This window comes from Phodopus roborovskii, unplaced genomic scaffold, assembly GCF_943737965.1.
Source record: "Phodopus roborovskii unplaced genomic scaffold, PHOROB, whole genome shotgun sequence".
Classification (NCBI taxonomy): domain Eukaryota; kingdom Metazoa; phylum Chordata; class Mammalia; order Rodentia; family Cricetidae; genus Phodopus; species Phodopus roborovskii.
In genome coordinates, this window is record NW_026126409.1 from 18,140,785 (window position 1) to 18,162,608 (window position 21,824).

The 21,824-nt window shown below is 40.5% G+C and overlaps 1 protein-coding gene across 1 annotated transcript in view; it reads left to right on the forward strand.

Annotated features, from left to right (window-relative positions):
* Window positions 1–4,693, forward strand: part of Vps36 (vacuolar protein sorting 36 homolog) — a 30,345-nt gene extending 25,652 nt beyond the window's left edge. The window contains exons 11-14 of the mRNA XM_051182098.1: window positions 122–186; window positions 717–801; window positions 1,655–1,731; window positions 1,818–4,693. Coding sequence (XP_051038055.1) covers window positions 122–186; window positions 717–801; window positions 1,655–1,731; window positions 1,818–1,911 — 321 coding nt within the window. The 3' untranslated portion in view covers window positions 1,912–4,693. The remainder of the gene's footprint in view (window positions 1–121; window positions 187–716; window positions 802–1,654; window positions 1,732–1,817) is intronic.
* The last annotated feature ends 17,131 nt before the right edge of the window (window positions 4,694–21,824 follow it).

Sequence of the window (21,824 nt, forward strand, 5' to 3'; positions counted from 1 at the left end):
AAGTGGACTAACTGGGTCATATGTCATTCATTGTCTTCTTATTCCGTTTTAGTGGTTATTACAATTATAAAGGACCATTCTATTGCCTTGTGGTGTAAACTGGATTTCTTTTTCTCATTAGTTGCTCTCACCAGAAGATTTAGTGAATGCATGCAAGATGCTGGAAGCCCTGAAATTACCTGTCAGGTAAAGGAATCTCCACAGGAGGTTTGCCAACTGTAACCATAATTCTGCACAGAGGAGACCTGAAAGACCACCCATGCCTGCCACTGCATGGCAAGCCAGATGATGTCCTCCTGAGGTTATGCTATGTGTGACCTGAGTTCCCCTGGTACTGCAAGCATCTTCATCTTGTCAGGGAGGGCTGTGTCCTGGTATAAATCATATTAAGATTTGTAATTTCAGAGGGGAAATGCAGAAGAACTCACCTCTGAACCTTCAGCTGTACACATGCTCAACTCTGAACTGCATTCTCCTATCTTCGGGCTGAAAGCACCCTGAACCAGAGAAACTTTTGTCATGTAGATTGTGGTTCACAGTTTTATTGTCGGATAATTCTTGAGTTCTTTAGTTCTGTTATGGTTACATGTAGTCATTATGGCCTAAGCGGTGTGTGGTCATCCTCAGGCCTAGCCATTAAGTAAAGTAGTGCATGGCTTGCTTCCCCCTTGTGGTTGAACATCCTAGACAAATCTTCTCACATCTGTGTTTTTCAGGCTTCGGGTGTTTGACAGCGGTGTCATGGTAATTGAGCTTCAAACCCACAGAGAAGAGGAGATGGTGGCCTCAGCACTAGAGACAGTATGTGAATTCCATTTCCTTCAGTCCTTAGAGCTGGCCACAAAGACTGGAGCAGCAGCTGGAGAAGCAGTGCTCACTGTTGAATTTAGCTTCTCTAAAACATCACTCACAGGCTCAGTGCTTTGTGACTGACAATGATGTGTTCATTTAACCAGCATCTGTAGTAAAAGTTGTTGAGGTTTTTGTCTCCCTTAACATCTCAGTGAGGTGCTTGCTTTCGCACTGCAGCTCAGCATTGGGAACAGGTTTTCTAGTCACATCCTTTACTGGACCTTATATATTATAACTCTATGGGCCCCTTACCAAAGCCTGTACCACACACAGTGTGCTATGTTCCTTTTAGAACACCTAGTAGCTTTTTCTAGACTTTTATGCCATGCCTTCCTACCACATGAATAGCTGTGTTGGTATATAACTTCTGTTCTTCCTGTTGGAAGCCCATTGTTGTTTGTAGAGTTGAACCGTTAAGATTCAGGTCTGCCGGACTAGAGGGATGACTGAGGGTTTAGAACACTTATTCTTGCAGAGGACCTAGGGTCAGTGCCCAGAACTTTCATGGTAGTCCACAACCATCCATAACTCCAGTTCTAGGAGATCTCACCCCCTCTTGATCTCTGTGGGCGCCAGGCACAAATGCGGTGAGCGTCTCTGCAGCAGAACACTCATGCACAGAAAGATAAATCTAGAAATAAAAAACACCTAGTTTTATAGTGACTATTTAGATTTTAGTAGAAAACCCAGTCTAACATTTTCTTTGTATACTGTTAAGTATTCCTCTAAGTATACTAAAATCATCATGGTTGTTGGTGTTTTGCTTTGTCTTGTTTTGGTTTCTGTTGTGTGTTGCCCTTAGGTTTCAGAAAGGGGATCCTTAACATCAGAAGAGTTTGCCAAACTTGTGGGGATGTCTGTCCTCCTGGCTAAAGAAAGGTATGTAAACCCTTGCCCCTTGCTCTGCTGTGTGGTATGTTTCTGGATGAGCAGATCATTGTGGGGTTTTTCTGCTTTGTTCCCAGGCTGCTACTCGCAGAGAAGATGGGCCATCTTTGCCGAGATGACTCCGTGGAAGGCTTGCGGTTTTACCCAAATTTATTTATGACACAGAACTAAGAATTTTGTATCTGATGTACCTTTTGTCAGTAGACTTGGCATTATGCCAAGATCATATGATATTGAGCTAAGAGATGAATACAAATAAACCAAGAATTTGTTAGAACTTCACAATATAATATAAAACTCTTAATCTTTCCCTAAAATTATGGTCTCAGAAATGTATTTAGGGTACATATAGGAAAAATACAGAAAAATGAATATGAATATTCATTTAAAGTCATGCTATAGTTGTGTAGAACCCTTGGAATTTAACTTGAAACATGGAGGATTTTAATTTTATCCTTGAATTTAGGTCCTCTGAGGAAGAAGTAAAGTTGTATGTTTGAATCACTCAGATAATCATTTTCTGTGCTAAACTTCACCAAATTGTAAATGTTTTTCTCTGCATCTAATGTGTCCATCTTGGGCATTCATGAAGGAAGTATTACCTACACTCACTGTAGTTTAAGAACCATAAACACAGAGTAAAAGGTCAAACTGCAGAGTGGCGTGCCAGGTCTTCCTTGGCTTTGGAAGCAGACATAGGTGTGTCTCTACCCGGTCAGATAAAGCCCTTTGAAAAAGGAGACAGCTAGGTCTAATTTACTTGGAGAGTATTTGCCTAGAAGGCAGAGGCCTTGGATTTCAGCTCTACCACCCAAGTAATGGGGGGAAAAGAATGAGAAATGGCTATGCATTTATTCCTCAGGTTCTTTTTAGGTTTTAAGTGATAATTTCATGACCGGCATTTTAAAAGACTGCAGCAGTATCATTTTGTTTAAGAAACATGGATTTTGAAACTGAATTAAAGAGCTATATGGACACACCCAGAGTTGAAATTACAAGTCTGAGAGTTGGACAGTTCTGGAAGGGCATTAACTGCATAGGACCTTAAGTGCTCTTGGAAGCCAAGGATGTGAAGTAGGAAATGGAAAAGTTGGCAGATCTCCTTTCTCCTCTCACAGGGAATCTCAACATTCAACTAGAAACATTCCTGTCAAAGCCCAGCCATTTGCCCTTCTCATGCCCTACATGCTGTAAGTTGTGTGGAGGAGGCATCGGAGAGAAAAGTTTTGTTGATAGCAAAAACTGGCTTTATTGCCTAGAGATTGCTGGAGTTTTTAACTGAGTTGCCTGACTTCATACGTGTAGTATGTGGGCATTACCTCAAACTCAGGGAGCCCTATTAGAGGCTTAGCTGGAATTGGAAGGGCCCCAGAACTACAGGGAGGGGTGTGCCCAGGCCAGGCACACGGGAGCTTGAGGATACTCTCTGGATGAGGTGGAGGCCACCGCAGATGCCCTGTGGAGAAGTGCCAGTGTCCTCAGCTGTAAACCAGGGAACCCCACCCCGATCCTTCCTGGGAAGTGGCTGCCCATTGCTTCTTCCTCCAGTATCATGAGAATGCTGTGGCCAGGGCAGCCTCCCTTAGTCTTGTTTTACAAATCTGTCACTTATTTTCAAGTGTAGTGACATCTCCCCTAATCACCTCATTGTTTAGCTCAGGTTTACTATATGGTTAATTCATTGTTGGCTGCTCAAATGTTCTAGGGGTTGGTTACCATTGTGTCAGTTTATTAGTGTGTCTCACATATCTCTCTCAGCCGCACACAGTCTGTCACATGGCTCTGGCAGACTTACACACACACACACACACACACACACACTTCCTCCCTCTCTCTCTCTCTCTCTCTCTCTCTCTCTCTCTCACACACACACACACACACACACACACATCTGACTGAGGTTCTTTAAATCAATTACTGATAATCTGTTCTACCACTTAGATTTATTGTAAGGTTGACAGCTTATAGGGGCTGCTGAAAGTAGCTCTGATGGTTTGGATTCATCACAACAAACACATAATACATTTGTTCATTTAATGTGACAGCGAATTAACAGGAAATGGAGCAATCTGATTTGTATAATGTGAATGAAAGATGAAAAATGACATAAATACACTTTGAAAAAGTCACATAGATAAAAAATGATTTGTTTTTTATTTTTGTAATCACTGTTTCCATACCTTGGTTTATCTTGTTGGCTTTTTTTTTTTTTTTTTTTTTTTTTTTTCTCTTGCCAAATGTGTTGCTTTGGTCCTTTAGGTACAGGCTGTGTTTAAAAACAAACCAATCAAGCCCTGGGTGCAAAATATTCGACTTTGGTGCTCATCACTGTATAATTTTTTTTCTCTCACTTTCTCTTAGGAAAATGAATCTCTTTGTAAGTTTATAATGGAATAGTTTAGTTCCTGTAAAGAAAATAAAGAAAAAAAATTTACATTATATAATTGAAGACTGTTTCCAGAGTTAGATGATTAGTGGTAATGTATATAGAGTCAAATTGTTGTGAAACTTTAAACTAATTTTTTTTTAACCTTAGTGTTCTTTTTAAAATTCTCTGTAAAATATATGGAAATGATAAATGATCAGTCACATAAATCCAGTATGAGAATTTTCCTATTTTATAATTATTAAGTAGTGCTTATGAGTTGTCTTTGAGGTTTTATAATGTTATCTTTAAAAATGGGAAACGAGTCATAAGCTTTTTAAAGCTCTTGATTCAGATCTCACTGTAAACCAACCGTGCATTCATGTTGATGGGTTACCATGTGTTTCTGGTTACTAGTCTAAGTTGGTCAGAACATGTGTTTATTAGTTTCACACACACATACTTAAAAGTTTATCTTTTGCCCAATAATCTCTGCATCTTCATTTTGGTACAGTGGAGTCACAACTTGTTAGGTGGCTAGGTTTTAAAATCTTTGCCTAAGGTCAAAATAAAGCATGCTCAAAATGACCCCTGAGAAGTCTCTTGAATTGCTGATAGAGTTCCTCCTGTGTTCTTACATTGGGAGTCCCTAGGGAATGATATGCAAGTATGAGTTCATTATGCATACAGTAAACACAGTATATGATGATGTGCATGTCAACAGTGGACTTTTGGGGGGCGGATGGGTTGTTTTGTTGTTGTTTTTCATCTTTAAAACCCATGAAGTACAGTTTCTGCTCCCCATATACTCCTGAATATATAGCCTTTACTGCAGGGTGATTAACCCATAAATGGCCACGCCCTCAAAGAAAAATGGAACCTCTCTTCCCAGCAGCTGTTGCCAACAACTTCCTAGCCAGGGGTGGGACTTCACTGAGCTTGTGCAGGTCTTGTGCACACTGACTCAACTGCTATGAATTCATATGTGCAACTGTCCTGCTCTATCCAGAAAGCACTGTTTCCTTATAGTTACCCCCTGCTCTGGCTCTTACAATCTTCCAGTCCCCTTCTGCTGTGATCCCTCAGTCATGGGAGGAGGAGATGATATAGATGTTTAGGACTGAGAATTCCAGTCTCTTGTTTTCTTCACCTTGACCAGTTGTGGGTCTCTGTTAATTGTCATCTACTTTAAAAAGAAGCTTCCCTGATGAGAGTTGAGAGATGCACTACTCTGTGGGTAAAATGAGAAGTCATTAGGAGTCAGTTTAGTACTATGTCCACTAATAGAGTAATAGTAGTAGGTTCTCCCCTAAGGCCTATGACCTACTATAGGTTCTCAGCCCTGATAATAGTGCCAGGTATGGGTTTCAGCTTGTACAGCAGGCCTTAAAATTAATCAGAAAGTGATTGATTACTCCCATGACATTTGTGCCACCATTGTAAGAGTGGACATGTCTTGCCAGGCCAATAATTGTTACAGTTTCTCAGGGTTCATGGCTGGGTGAGATTTGTTATTCCTTTTCTCCTCAGGTAGCATGCATAGAACCTTCCAGTGTTATGGAAGTAGGGATGAAGTTTTCATGTCCCACCTTGATGTCCCCATGTCCTGTTACTCAGGTGTGTGGCAGACACCACAGGACAACACATGAAAACCCCAGTGCCAAGAATGGGTTTCCTTCTTTGCAACTGTTGGCAAGTGAGGTCTCCTTGACCTGAGACATGATGGAGTATTGCCAGTTCTCTTAGTTAATCTCTGGAGCCCTGTTTTTATGGCAGGTTCTGGGGGCTTTGCAGAAGAATCTGACAAAGACAATGCGGTCTCAAAAGCCAGAAAATGTCAGTAAGTGGAAGAGGCAGGGCTGAGTGTGAAGAGGTCCTCATTTCTGGCATATGCCTTGGCTTGTCTAGACTTTCTTTCCTTACTGACTTCCACTCACCCACAATAACCTAAATCATACCATACCTTGCACCATCCCACCTACCCTAGAAAAACCTGCCTGGTGTGTGTGTGTGTGTGTGTGTGTGTGTGTGTACATATATTTTAAAGTCTATAAAAGTTACTGCCTGCCTCATATATTTAATTATATTTTGTTTTGTTATTTTAACTGTTGCTTTGAGGCCACAAGAAAATACTGAGTTTCTTTTAAGTTCAGAATTGGTCATTTGCCACATCCTGTATGGCTTGTGTTCCAGAATCCCTGCTGGAGTAGAGAGGGAATGAAGAAAGGACACATATATACAGACAATATGTACAGTGAAGGGACACACATGCACAGACAACATGTACAGTGAATCGGGATCAGATGGCACTCTCCAACCATCACCCAGAATCTCAGCATGCTGGGTTTTTGTTGTTGTTTGTTTGTTTTTTACATTAAGTTTATGGTTTTAATCTGTTGATTCACAGGGAAATGGTAAAACTGTGGTATGGCGTACAATGGATCATTACCCAGCAGCAAAAAGCGACATGCCACCGACCCAGGATGTCCGTGAACTAACCTCAGGACAACAATGTTGACTAACAGAACAATCCATGGCTATCCTAGGGCACATGTGGCTTGTTGACAGCAGTTTAGACATGATATACCTCTTGGCATAATTCCTCAAAAAATTTGTCTGTTTCTGTTTATACTGTTCTCCCAGTCTTTTCCCTAAGAGTTTGTAAGACATAATTGATATTCAACTAGCTGTATGAAATTTGTTGTTCTGAACTATTCATACATACATCTATGAAGCCATATTGTAGTTGTCCCCAAAGATTTTTCTCATGGCACTTTATTCTCTACCTTATGTCCAGCCTTCTCCTCTTCACCCTACTTTCTCTCCATCCATTGATCTGCTTTGTCACTACTCAAGAGTCTGTTTTGTAGAATTTTCTATAAACGGGGTCATAAGTTTGATTTGATTTTTGTCTTGTTCCTGTTACTCAACATCTCCATTCTGAGATGAGTTCTTGGAGAACTCAAGTCAACAGCATATTCTTTTTTGTTGCTGAATAACAATCCACTATATGGACCATACCACGAACCTCAGCAGAACTTCAGCACGTTTACTAGAACAGGGTGAAGAGTTGCCAGTCTCTAGTCTCATCTCTTCGTGTGAAGTCTTGGCCTTAAACATCAGGAGGAGGAAGCCAGAGTTGCTAGTCTTTGCACACACTGACCACTCATTCATAAACACTCATATTCAGGCCCCCAAGGAAAACTTTGCCATTCCTCTTGAGCCTGACCCATACAGGTAACGGTTTTGCCATTTTATGACAGGCCAGTTGGCTTTGGAGTCCTCAACAGGCTGTGCCTGTTGAAACACACATTCATTCAGGACTTCACTACTCGTAGCCTACAGTCAGGCAGCAATTCCTTTAAATCTCGCTGTTCTACATCATTGAACATACACAGTACATTTCTAATTGAGTGCTAACTTTGCTAAGTGCCTTTTGAGTTATCATCCCCTCCTTTCAGGGAGACTTCCCAACCAGCTCAACCTGTCTGAGATCTGCCCTTCTTACTCGAATTCTAAGAGATGAGCCATAGATCTTAGAATGTAGGAGGCACTCCTGTAAAGTTGAATTGCACATGTGTAAGATCTTGCTTTTGCAAGCTGTTATTATAGTGTGAAAACTGGGTCATTTCTGTTCCTCCTTGTGTCCTGATGTGAAATCACTGAGTTATGATTTCCAGACCATTGCTTATTAGAATAAAGAACATTTGTATACAGATGGTTACTAAGTGTATAAATTTTACAATTGCACATGTCACTTCAAGAGTTGATGACTCAGAGAGTTCAGGGTGCTGGAATTAGAACTCAGGGCCTTGCATGTGCTAGGTTAAGTGCTCTTTTGCTGAGCTATATTCACAGCCAGAATTCAGCGCATGTTAAAAGCCAGTTTGAGTTCAGTACTGAGGTCATACCATTCTCCTTCGAAATGGTTTTATCATATTTGTCTAGAAAAGACAGTAATATGGTGTCTTAGTTAGGGTTTCTATTGCTGTGATAAAACACTACGCCCAAAAGCAACATGGAGAGGAAAAGGCTTATTTCAGCACAGTCCATCACTGAGGTAAGTCAGGGCAGAAACCTGGAGGCAGGAGCTGATGCAGAGGCCAAGGAGGGGTGCTTCTTATTGGCTTGCCCCCCAAGGCTTGCTCAGCCTGCTTTCATTTAGAACTCAGGACCACCAGCCTGGGGTGGCACCACCCACCATGGACTTGGCCCTCCCCCATCAATCACTAATTAAGAAAATGCACTACCTTCTTACCTATAGCTGATTTTATGGAGGCATATTTAAAATTGGTGTTCCCTCTCAGATGACCCTAGCTTGTATTAAGTTGACATAAAACTAGCCAGGACAATCAGTTTGTTATGAACGATAATTAATATAAAAATGACAATAATAACGATTCCTAACAGCAGTCTTTGAACTCTCCGGAAAGAAGATGGGGTCCCACATCATCGTTTCCACTTGACTCAACCTGATGCATCGGAACTACAAACATCACCCTAAAACCGATTTGAGACTGTTTTGCTAGAGACAACTCATGACTAGCTAGCTGTAATGGTGCACCTTTTTATTACACCCTGGCCAGAGTTTCAAATAGAACTTTCTGCCACACAGTGACTAGCTACATATGTCACAGCCAGTTCTGTTGAGAAATTTGGTTGCTAAAAATTTTCTTCCTACAGGATCCATTGGAGCAATCATCGTCCCATTTCAGCAGGAAGTAATCTTAAAATAATGACGCCCCCTTTCCCTACCCTTGGAATTTTGGGATAATAGTCATCGTCTTTGGGTTGGTTTTAGTTATTTGGGATTGGGTTTATCTTTTAGACAGGAATAGGGAATGGTTGGGAAAGGTATGGTTTAGATGGGATATAGGTAGATTAGCCTATTTTCTTGAGAATTTGAGTAAGAATGATAGTATTTTACAGCTTACATTGTTGTGTATTCTTATGTGGTAAGCTATGTAAAATTAAGTTTATATTTTGTTATATTGTGTTAAATCTTTCCACTTACAATGTTTTATGCACATTATTTTTTACCATATTCTATGTATGTATACTTTTCTTGTATTCAAGACATTTTGTATATTGATACTATTTGGGATATTTATCTTGCTGCCCTTTATAGTTCTACCTCTTGTCTTGACCCTTATACTCTACCTCTATTTTAGGGATTTACATGTATGTATATGTAATAGTTATATTGTTTAAGTATTTGTTCCTGCTTTACTCAGGGAAGTTTTAATCAGTCTTTTTAGTTAAGTTCCCGAGTATTACAGATTATCTCCACTCACATTTCCTGTACCTATGAGATTAGTCAGATATAGATGCTTAATCTTCAATCACTTCATAGACATGCAGAACATGGCATTTAAATGTTTTAATATTAGTACTCCAGTGACATGAGTCACTGTTGCTCCTGACAGCACCGTGCACTTTCCCAAAAATATGTTGGACACTGTTGTTGCTCCTGCTGGAGTTTAATCTCGCCTCAGCTAATGGCCTGTTGGGCAAAGAATTGCCCCCACCTTGACCACTGATTTAGACATGCAGTCCTATGTGCTTGCAGGAGACAAATATAGAAGACTGCTTGACCTTGCCAAGTCAGGGTAAGACAACCATTCTACCTCCCTGCTGTTGTGGTCTGTCAAGTTCTCTTGGCCTTAGCCAAATCTGGGTGTACCAACGTGGCTGTGAGACCTAGGGTGACTGTTCAGGTGGCTTGCTGTTTCTGTCCTTGCTGCACCTTTTGGAAGGTGTCCATCCACATTTCCTGTCTACTCTGGTATTGTTAATTTCCTTCTCAGGTCTGGATGAGGTTAAAGATTAAACTATCACAACTATTATTCTCTCTTCCTAGTTAGATATATTAGGTGCTAGACTTACGTTTTCCAGCTTAGGACAACTCTATTGTAAACTCCATATTGCCCTCACCCTAGGACTAGATATGTAGGTCATTTTGTTCTCGATTTTCCTTTTCTTAGAGCACACTTGTTATTCACTGTTTTGTATATAGTTTTGTATTAAGCCTAAATCTTTTCTTTAGACTAAAAGGGGAATTGTAGTGAGATAGTTCTGTGGCACTGACCACGCCCATTTGGGGGTGGAGCCATGGGCGGAGTGACCTGTGGAAGGAGGTCGGAGGGGGCCAGGAAAGGCGCTCTCTTTCTGGCATGACTTGGACAGGAGAGGATCGGGTTGAATTTCCTGGTGTTCATCTGTCTAGGTTGTAAGTTATTTCTCCCTGAATAAACATCTATTCGGCCTATTTGTTTATCCTGATCCTTATTTACTGCGATACATTACAATAAAGCTATTATTTTAAAAATGCATATAAGATTTAAGTCATACTCAAAGAGTGGTTTTTATGTGTGAGAGTGTATTTGGAAAGGTAATACATATTAAGGTGCCTTTTATGTCTCTCTTAATCCCCACAAAACTTTACTGTAACTATTATATGCCTTTTATAGCAAAGAAAAGGTGGGATTAAGCAACCCATGGCTACCTGGGATCATCAGACTTGGCAGCAAGACTACTTGCCGAGCTAGCTGACCACAGGCCCTCCTCTGAGCTTTTGTTTTTTTGTTTTCAAAACCAATAGTACCAGAGCCTGTATGGCATTTACTTGAAAGGAATCCTAACTTTAGTTGATGAAAGCACATGACAGCCCTAAAGCTTCCTTGAACACTTGGCTAATTGGTTCTTAGAAAAACTTGAACTCTGATGACATCTCAGTGTGCTGTCTTTTAAGATCAACTTTTGAAAAATGGCATATTTTAAAACTTTAAGAAATGTAGTTGAAATTTATAAACATCATCTGCTCCCCTCATCTAGTCACACTTGCTAAGCAAGATCTCCACCACTGATCTGTGTTGCTGTTCCTACCATCCACTTTCAGACACAGGATCTCAATTAGGTAGCCCAGGCTTACGTGATACTTTAAATCCTCCTGCCTCAGTTTTCCCTGTTGCTGGGGTTACAGTCATGTGTACTACATCCAACTCTTTAAGTCACATGCATTTAAGACAGGCACAATAAAATCATGCTTCTCCAGAATTTACTAATACTTCTGCTGGGTGCTGGCCCTCTAGAAGCTGTGCTCTTATTTGTATTACCGTACATTAAATTTGTCTGTGAAGTGGTTCGTTTTATTTCAAAGCTCACTGCATATCACTGGATGATGAGCACAGCTGTTTAAACCATGAGAAACTTATCCTCCAATTCTTTTAGAAAGATAACCTTCACAGAATAGACTTTTTTAAATGTTTGTTTCTAATTTAAATTTACCAAGCGTGGCCCCAGAGGAAGAAAGGGGAAATGCACTTTACCTGAAGTGTATTCTCTTGAAAATCCACTGACATTTGGGAAAGCAAATTTACAGATCACGCATGCCCCTTCAATGGCTTTTCTTGTGACTTCCCCGCCCCCCAAAAGAACACGACCCTTGGGAAAGAAGTGAATGATTGTGAAGGACTTGCCCTTAAAGCCCTGGGCCTTGGCAGTGGGAGGTGGGTTATGGGTTAAGTATGTGCTGGGTGACCCTGCACTGGCGGCGACCACGCCTTCTCTCCAGGCCTCTGGACCCAGAGTTTCCTGCAAGTTTCCTGTCCAGTGGCTGGAGGGCAAGCTAGGGACAGGCAGGAAAGGAAGATGCTCTGCCCAGAAGTGGGGGCGGGGCGGGCCTCTTGCCCTTGACTCCCGCCCTCTGAGAGCCCGCCTCGGGGCGTGGTCTCAGTCTGTCCGAGAGGGTGCCAGAGCGCAGAACGCGGGCGTGCAGCTGCAGGACGCGGGATGCTTGGCCAACCTCCCCGTGGCCGCTGAGGCTCCCCACTCGTGCCAGCCAGACCCGACCAGAGGTAAGGACCCCAAAGCGCAGGTGGCACACGACACGGACGGGCACCTGGAGCAGGCGTGGCCGAGTGACGGGACTCACGTAGGCTCAGAAGTGGAATTCAGGTTGGGACTTTTGGAAACTGGGTTGCGACATAAGTTTGTAGCTTCCCAAAAAGAAATCTTTCTGGGATACTAACAGTAAGCTATGGCCGTCAGTAACAAGCTTTACGCTGACCACCGCTGGGCCGGTTTCCATGGGTGAACTTGACCCGGCACCTTTGGAAAGCAAGTAGGTGGGAGAGCTCAGCCTCACCGGGTAGCACCACCCCGCCAGCGGGATAGAGAAAGCTTGTTCTCACGTGCAGCTTTTGGGTCAGGATTTCCCCCTATCAAACATTATTCCTAGATATACATAGACGCCCTGCTTGTAAAATCACTTTGCTTCTCCTTTTATTCTTTGATAATGTCATATGAGAGTTAGAGTAATTAATTTTCCTTTGTGGGCGGCTATGAAGCATTTATTTAGCTGGTGTCTGGCAAAGGGCAGCTTTACGGGGAGGTGATGCTCTTAGTCGCTGAGAATACCCACACCCACTTCTCTCCACTTCCTCAGCTGGTGCTTTTACAGTTTATCTGTAAACCTTTGTGTGTTGCCTCTTAGCCAGCTCCGAAGGTTCAAACTCAGCGCCTCGTACATGCTAGGCAAGCACTTCACCACTGAACTAAAACCCAGGCCCCATACAAGTATTTCAATCGCCGTGAGAATGTACCCAACTTCTTATTTTCTTAAAATGATTCTCGCACCGAGTGTTCTACTCAATAACTACTTAGGGAGTTGGGAACATGGTGAAAAGAAATAATCAGGTAGCCGCCCCCACCCCACAAATTAAAAGTATATTATGATTATAATCATAATGCATGTTATGATGTACAGGTAGACTGGGTTCTTCTATAATTCCATCTCTGTTCATCTCTAAATACAGATCATTACACAGGTCTGTGTTTAACTGCTCATCTTCATAAGCCAGAAAATATAATCACAGAATCAGTTTCGAGTAAAGAGTTTTAAAAGGAATATTATTTCGAGGAAGCCAGCCATCCCAGAAAGCTGACCTCATCTTTCCAAGCGATGCTGCTAGGTAGGGTCTTATTATGTTACCCAGGCTGGTCTCAGCTGCCTAGGCTCAAGCCATCCTCCTACCTCAGATTTTGGGGGGAACTACAGATGCTAGGGACCACCGTTCAACAATTTCACTGAGTCGTCTGTAGTCTTCAGCCATGTTCCCATCCAAATGCAAGGAAATGATTACATCAAATCTGTAGCTAGTCCCACTGAAGCAGAATTTTCATTTTGGCATGTTGGGGAGGGAAGGGAACCCAATCATGTGCATAATTAAACTGCGAACCCTGGCTTCCCTTTCAGGAAGTGCAGGCTTCCTTTGTCCAACCAGCTCTTACTGAACAAAAGCTAACAGAGACACCAGTTTCCTTTCCACCCAACGGTGGCTTACTTCAGTCAGTGCTTACTTCTGTTCATTTCTGTCCTCACCAAAAGGTGTGTAACATGTGTTTGGAATGTTATGCATGAGACAGAAACCACCTCAGTGGTAGAGCACTTTCCTAGCATGGAAGAGGCCTTGGGTTCAGTCTATAGCACCACAAAAAAAAAAAAAAAAAAAAAAAAAAAAGACCTACAAATAAAAGGGGGCTCTAAGCATTAGGAAAACATATATTTGGTTGTGTTTAGCAGAACGGTTTGCTAGATTCTAGTATGAAAAAACTACCCTTAAGTGACCCAAAGTCTAGTATTTCTATCAAAGTTATGTGTCCCCTTCTACAATTCACTGTGAACCACTGTCCAGCAAGGTCTTCCGTTGCCCACCTAGGTGGTCTGGGAAGATTACTGCATGAGTCACCCATCTCCTGATGCATATCAGCAACAAGTATTGGAAGACTGACAGGAGATGGTAATTTTTATTTGTCTGTTTTCTTCTTCGACTGTCCAAACAAGAAGAGCAGGGCCACATGGAGTTCACATTAAATTGTAATATACCGAGTATCTATTGTTTTTTCCAAGTTTTAAAAATTAAAAACATTCTTTTTTTGAAGATAGATTTTTTTCATACAATATATTCTGATCACAGTTTCCCCTCCTCCTACTCCTCCCAGTTCCTCTGCCTTCCCCTCCCATCCTGATCCACACCCTTTCTGCCTCTCATTAGAAACAAATGGGCAGCGAAAGGGATAATAATAAAATACAGTAAGATAAATAAAAAAGCAAATGAGAGTATGACAAAATAACCAAGCAAGAACAAGGAACACATATAGACCCAGACACACACAAGTGTGCACACACAGGAATCCCATCAAAACCCAAAACCAGAAGCCATAATATATATGCCAAGGACCTGTGAGATTTAAAAAAAAAAAAAGTACCCTGACAACATTCTGAAACAAAAGAACCTCCAAAGATGCCACTGAGTTCATTTTGCGTTGACTACCTACTACTTGGGTATGGGGCCTACCCTTAAGAGTGGTTTGTGTCCCAGTGAGACACCCTTGCAGAAAATTAACTTTTCATTTGCAAGTAGCTATAAATTAGATATAGTTTCTGGGTTAAGAATGGGAGCATGTGTCCACTCCTCCTTTAACTCTAGGACCCTATTTGATGCAGACCTGTGCAGGCCCTGTGCATGTTGCTACAGTCCATGAGTTCATATGAGCACTAGCCCTGTTGTGTCTAGATGGCCTTGATTCCTTAATATCCCCCATCCCCTCTGGCTTTTCAATCTTCCTGCCTCCTGTTCCTCAGTTCTCTGGGCCCTGAGGTGAGGGATTTGATGGAAACATCCCATTTAGGGCTAGGCATTCCAAGATTTCTCACTCAACACATAAAAAAATAATTTTATCATACAATGTATTTGAATCATATTCTTTCTTCTCCCCAAACTTCTCTCAGAGCCTCCCAATTTTCCTCCCCAACCAACTTCATGTTCTCTTTTTTGTCTCTCAAACAAACTCCAAAAAACAAAAATCAAAATAAACAAGCAAAATTATCAACAACAAGAAAAAAATAAAGCAAAAAGCGCGTGCGCGCACAGCACACACACATACACCCACACCCACCCACCCACACCCACACACACACACCCACCCACCCACACCCACACACACACACCCACACCCACACACACACACACACACACACACACAAAACAAAACAAAAAAATCCATGGAGTTCAGTTTGTGTTGACCGGCTACTCCTGAGCATGGAGCCAGCCCTCTGTGTAGTTGATATACCCAGTGACACTCCACAGGAGAAAACTGATTTCCCTTCTCTCAGCAGGTATTATTAATAGCTTCTTGGTTAGGGGTGGGACTTTGAGTCCACTCTTGTCTGGTTTGAACTTGTGCAGGCCCTGTGCATGATTTCACAGTCTCTGTGAGTTCATATGTGCGTCAGTCCTGTTGTGTTTGGAAGACACCGTTTCCTTGGAGTCATCCATCACCTCTGGCTCTGACAATCTTTCCACCTCCTCCTCTGCACAGATCCCTGAGCCTTGAGGGGAGGGATTTGATGAAGACATCCCGTTTAGGTCTGAGTGTTCCAGGGTCTCTCACTCTTTGCATATTGTTCATTTGTGAGTCTGTTAATCCTCCGTTGAGGCACTGGTCAGTGGGTATAGCAATATTTCATTAGGAGTCATTTTATTGCTATGTTCCTTCAGCAGAATAATGGGGTTTTCTGTAGGTCTCATGACCTATCTAGTCTTAGGTTCTTAACCACTTTAGCATTGTCACACATGGGTTCCATGGCATAAAGGAGCCGTAAATGTAGTCAAAAAGAGGTTGGTTACTCCCATAATATTTATGCCAATATTGCACTAGTATATCCTACAGGCAGGTCACTGTTGTATGTTAAGGATTTGTACCTGGGAGATACTGACGACTGATGATTCTCCTCTAGTGGTGTGTAGGTAGCACCTAGTGTGTAGTACTAAACTCTAGTCAGCAGAGGTGAAGCTTTAAGTTAGGCACCAGGTCAAATTCTCAATGTTTACTAACATGTAAGTTGTGTCTTCAGCAATAGAGCCTTACCAGCAGGTTGTGGAAAACAACCAATAGCCTTAATAATAACCTGTGATGTTTGGGAGATGCCCTAGGACTACTTTGACCAACACCTCAATAAGATATAACCCGTTCTTCCCATTGGGGTTATATACGGAAGCATCTACAGTAGTAGGTTTCATATGACTTTTCAAAACACCTTTAGTGTGAGTCGTCCTGCCCCAAGTCCCTTTTTTTTTATCCTGTCCTTCCATCCTCCTCTACATATAAACCTCCTAGTTTCCCCTTTATCTCTTTATAATAAGTACTATGTTCTATTTCCCATCCCTTGGAGGATCACCTCTTCCACCTTAGTCCCTCACTAGCTACATAAGCTTGTGGTTATTCTAATTGAAAGACACATATCTAAAGTGTAAAAGCTAATGTCCACATATAAGAGGAAACATGCACTATTAGTCTTCTGGGGTCTTTGTTACCTCAGGATGATCATTTCTAGCTCCATCCACTTACCTGCAATTTACTTTTTCTTAAAAGCTGAATAATATCCCATTATGCAAATGTACCTCATTTTCATTATCTATTCATCAGCTGGTGGATATCTAGACTATTTCCAATTGCTAGAATTATAAATATGGATGAGCTAAGTATCTCTGTAGTAAGATGTTGAATCCAGTCTTAGTTTGGGTTACTATTGCTATGATTAGGAAGTTGGGGAAGAAAGAGTTTATGTGGCCTACACTTCCACATCACTGTCCATCACTGAAGGAAGTCAGGACAGGAACTCAAGCAGGGCAGGAATCTAGAGGTGGGAACTGATACAGAGGCCATGGAGGGGTGCTGCTTATTGGCTTGCTCATCATGGCGTCCTCAGTCTGCTTTCTTCTAGAACCCAGAACTGCTAGCCCAGAGATGACACCACGCAATGGATGGAGTCCTCTCCAGTTCAATCACTAATGCCCTACAGCTGGATCTCACAGAAGCTTTTTTATTTTTTTCAATTGAGGTTTTCTCCTTTCAGTAGACTCTAGTTTGTATCAAGTTGACATAAAACTAGCCAGCACAAGTCCTTTGAGTATATGCACAAGAGTAGTGTAGCTGGATCCCTTATTGATCAATTCTCAGCTTTTCAGGGAACCTCCACACTGATTTCCATAGAGGCTGTAGCAGTTTGCTCTCTCACTAGCAATGACTGAGTGTCCCCCTTTCCCTGCAATCTTGCCAACGTGTGCTGTCATTTGTTTTATTAATCTTGGCCATTCTCACTGGGGTAAGATGAAATCTCAAAGTAGTTTTGATTTGCATTCTTTGATGGCTGAGAATGTTGAACATTTAAAAAAGCATTTCCAAGCACTTGTGTTTCATCTTTAGGGAACATTCTGTTAAGTCCTATACCCATTTTTTAATGGGCTGCTTTCTTAGTTCAGTGTTTTAGTTCTTTGAATATTCTAGATACTAACCATCTGTAAGATGTATAATTGGTAAAGATCTTTCCACATGGCTCCAATGATGGTGCCCTCTGCTGTTAGGACACAAAGACCAGCAATTAATAAATAGGACCTCAGAAAAGGAAAGGATTCAATATGACAAAGGACACCATCATTCAGGCAAAGCAGCAGCCTATAGAATGAGAGCTCTTTACCAATTACACATCTCTAGAGGGTTAATATCTAGAATATACAAAGAATTTTAAAAAAATAACACTGAACAAGAAAACAACCAAATAAAAAATGAAGTACAGAAGCAACCACAGACCTCTCTAAAAATGAATAACAATGGCTGAGAAATACTTTTAAAATCGTTCAACATCCTTAGCCATTAGGCTCCCCAGGAATCTGGGAACTGATCTGCCTCAAGATCCAGAGCATATATCCAATGCATATCTATATCTGTCTGTCTGTCTGTCTGTCCAGGGTATATATACCTTACCACAGAGATACTTGCGCATCCATGTTCACTGCTGCTCTATTCATAACAGCCAAAAATTGGAAATAATCTAGATCTGCATCCACTGATGATTGGATAATGAAAATGTGGTACGTTTAAACAATGGAATATTACTAATCTATTAAAATCTGTAATTATGAAATTCACAGGAAATGGATGGGATCCAGAAAAAACAAAAACAAAAAAACAACAACCCATCTGAGTGAGGTAACCTAGACCTGAAAAGAGAAATAGTGTATGTTTTCTGTTATATGGAGAGGATAGCTTGCTACCATATGAATAACTATGGAGTTTAGGTATCTAGTGAGAGACCAGGGGGGAAGAGAACGTCTCCACAGAAAGGGAAGTAGAAGGTATTTCTGGAAAGATAAAGGGGAGGTTAGAATAGGAGACTCAAATATGGAGAGGGTGGGAGAGCAGGGTAAAGAGGGAGTATGTGAAGGAACAACTAAGAGTAAAGGAAGGCCTCACAACAGCCAGACTACAGGAGCTTCCCCCAGATATGTACATGTAAGAGGAACCTAAATGGGGTCATCAAATAATAGGGGAGACAATGCAATGCCCCAACTAGATATCTTATGTCACCAAGTAAAGCCTCAAGGCCTAGGAATGGGTTAAGTCTCATTGGGCAACACAAAATAAACCTAGTAGTATTTTTGTGGACTTTTGTTTTGTTTTGCCATTTTTGAACGTATTGGTCTCTTGTGTGTTTGCTTTTTGTTTGTTTGTTTGTTTTTTTCTTCTTTTTGAAGGAGGAAAAAATATAAGGGTGGGTGGGTAGGGAAGTAGGGAGGATCTGGGAGGAATCAGAGGTGTAAAAACATGATCAAATATATGAAAATAAAAACCTTAATAAGGAAAAATGTTAGTTTGAATTCCCATGCAGCCAGTGTCCTGTTCAGCTGGTCCTTTTGTGTGCCCATGAATTCAAGCCTATTTCCCATTTTGGCTTCTGTAAGATTCAAGTATTTGGTCTTATGTTAAGGTCCTTGATCCATTTTGAGTTATTTGGTGTGTGTGTGTGTGTGTGTGTGTGTGTGTGTGTGTGTGTGTGTGTGTGCTTCCACATAAGATTTAAGATTTTTTTCAATTTTATCAAGAATTGTGTTGCAATTTTGATGAGGATTCATTAAATCAGTAGATTGCTTTTAATAGGATGGCCATTTTTCACTCTATTAATACTACCATGAGCATGGAGATCTTTTCATCTTCTGATATCTTCTTCAATTTATTTCTTCAGTGTCTTAAAAGTTTTTATTATGAAAGTCATTCACTTGCTTTGTTAGAGTTATCCCAAGATATTTTATTTGGGGGAGGGGTTCAATTGTGAAAAGTATTGTTTCCTGGGTTTCTTTCTGTGTGTTTGCCATTTGTATATATATTTCATAAATACATATATTTATATATGTGCTGGCTAATTTGATGTCAAATGTACACAAGCTAGAGTTATCTGGAAGGAAGGAACCTCAATTGAGAAAATGCTTCTATAAGATTTGCTGTAAGGCTTTTGTTTCTTTCTTTGTTTTGTTTTTTCAAGACAGGGTAATTAGTGATTGAAGAAGAGGGTCCAGCCCATTGTGGATTTCATCATCTGTGGGCTGGTGGTCCTGGTTCTATAAGAAAGCAGACTGAGCAAGCTATGATGAGCAAGCCTGTAAGCTGCACTCCTCAATGGCCTCTGCATCAGCTCCTGCCTCCAGGTTTCTGCTCTGACTGAGTTGTTGTCCTGGCTTACTTTGATGATGAACAGTGATGTGAAAGTGTAAGATGAATAAACCCTTTCCTTCCCAGCTTGCTTTTATCATGGTGTTTTATCACAGTGATAGTAACCCTGACTAATATATAATACATTATGTATATATGTATTTATATCTTACAAGTATTTTGTGGCCTACTATTTTACTGAATGTGTTTATCAGCTGTAGGAATTTTCTGGTGGGTTTTTTACTTATAAAATCATACCAGATAAGGATACTTTGGATTCTACCTTTCATATTTGTATTTTCTTGATCTCCTTTCATCTTTTTTGCTCTAGGACTTCAAGTACAATATTTAACAGAAATGGAAAGAGTGGACAGCTTTGTCTGTTTTTCTGACTTTGTGGAAGTGCTTTTTCTCCATTTAGTTAGATTCTGGCTATGTGGCATATTGCCTTTATTATGTTGAGGTATGTTTCTTTTATCCCTAGATTATCCAGAACGTTTATCTTGAATAGATGTAAGGTTTTGTCAGAGGCCTTTTCTACCTCAAATGAGATGATTGTGTGGTTTTGTCTTTCATTTTGTTTATGGGGTAGATCATATTTATTGATTTCCACATGTTGAAATTTCCATGCATTTCTCAAATAAAGCCTACTCTATCATTACGGAAAAATCTTTTTGCTGTATTCTTGTATTTGGTTTGCAAGTATTTTATTGAGAACTTTTGCACTTGTGTTCATAAGGGATATTTTTCCTTTTTTTTTTTTTTTTTTTTTTTTTTTTGAAGTAATTTTCCTTTAGTGAGCATGTAGTATCCTTCCCTATCTTTTCTGGGAAGCTTTCGTTTGAAGTCTGTTTTGTCAGATAATACAGTAGCTACACTCACTTGCTTCTTGATTCCATTTGTTTTTTGTCCTTTTACCTTAAATTGGTGTCTGTTCTTGATAGAGAGGTGCACTTCTTGAATGCAGATGGATCCTGTTTCCTGATCCAATCTGTTATTCTGTATCTTTTTATTTGATAATTAAGACCATTAATGTCAAGAGTTGTTACTGAGAAGTGTTTATTAATCCCTGTTATTTTGTTCTTGTGGTGTCCCCCCTCCCTTCTTGCGATGAGCTGTTCTGGTATTATTTGCTCCTTCTGTCCTTTGTGCTTTAGCTACCTTTCTCTTTAGATTGAAGTTTCCAGTTTAGTGCCTTCAACAGAGCTGGATTAGTGAACAGAAATTCTTAAATTTGGTTTTATTGTGAAATCCTTTTCTTTTTCTGTCTATTATGATTTGTAGTTTTCCTGAGTATAGTAATCTGGGCTGGCATCTATGGTCTATTATAGCATGTAGAACATTGGTCCAGGTCCTTCTGGCTTTCAGAGTCTCCTGTGAAAACTCAGATGTTATTCTAATGGGCTTGCCTTTATATGTGACTTGGTCTTTGTTGCTTGCATCTTTTAATATCATTTCTCTGTTCTGTACATGTAGTGTTTTGTTTACTATGTGGGGAATTTCTTTTCTGTCTTCTATTGTACCTTGATAGGCTTCTCTCTCTCTTTCTTTTTTTTGGATTGGAGTTTTTTTCCTATATTTTTGTAAAAAAATATTTTCTGTGCCTTTCGCTGAGTTTCTTCTTGTTCCTCTGTACCTATTATTTGTAGGTTTGGTCTGTTCATAGTGTCCTGCATTTCATGGATATTTTGTACCTAGAGGTTTTTAGATTTAAAATTTGTTTTGACTGAGCTATCCATTTCTTCTACTTAGTCTTTAAGACCCAAAATTCTCCTTTCTGTGCCTTTTAATCTGTTGGCGAGACTTACTTCCGAGCTTTTTGTTTGCCTTCTTGAGTGTATTTTGAGTTTTATTTCAGTTTGGGTGTTGGTTAGTGATTCTATTTCTTTGTTAAGTTCTACTTTATATCTTTAATTATTTTTAGCATTTCATTCAACTGTTTGTATTTTCATTAAGGCATTTACTCATATTTCTTTATGATACTTGAACATACTCATAATTGCTATTTTGAAGTAATTTTCTTCTTCAGTTGAATTTCTTTTCCCAGGGCCTATATTACAGTTGGGTTTCTGGAGGTGCCGTATTGTCTTGACTGTTTATGTTTGTGTTTTTTGTGCCTCAGCCTAGGCATCTGGAATGATGACAATTGGAATGTTTCTTGTTGTAGATA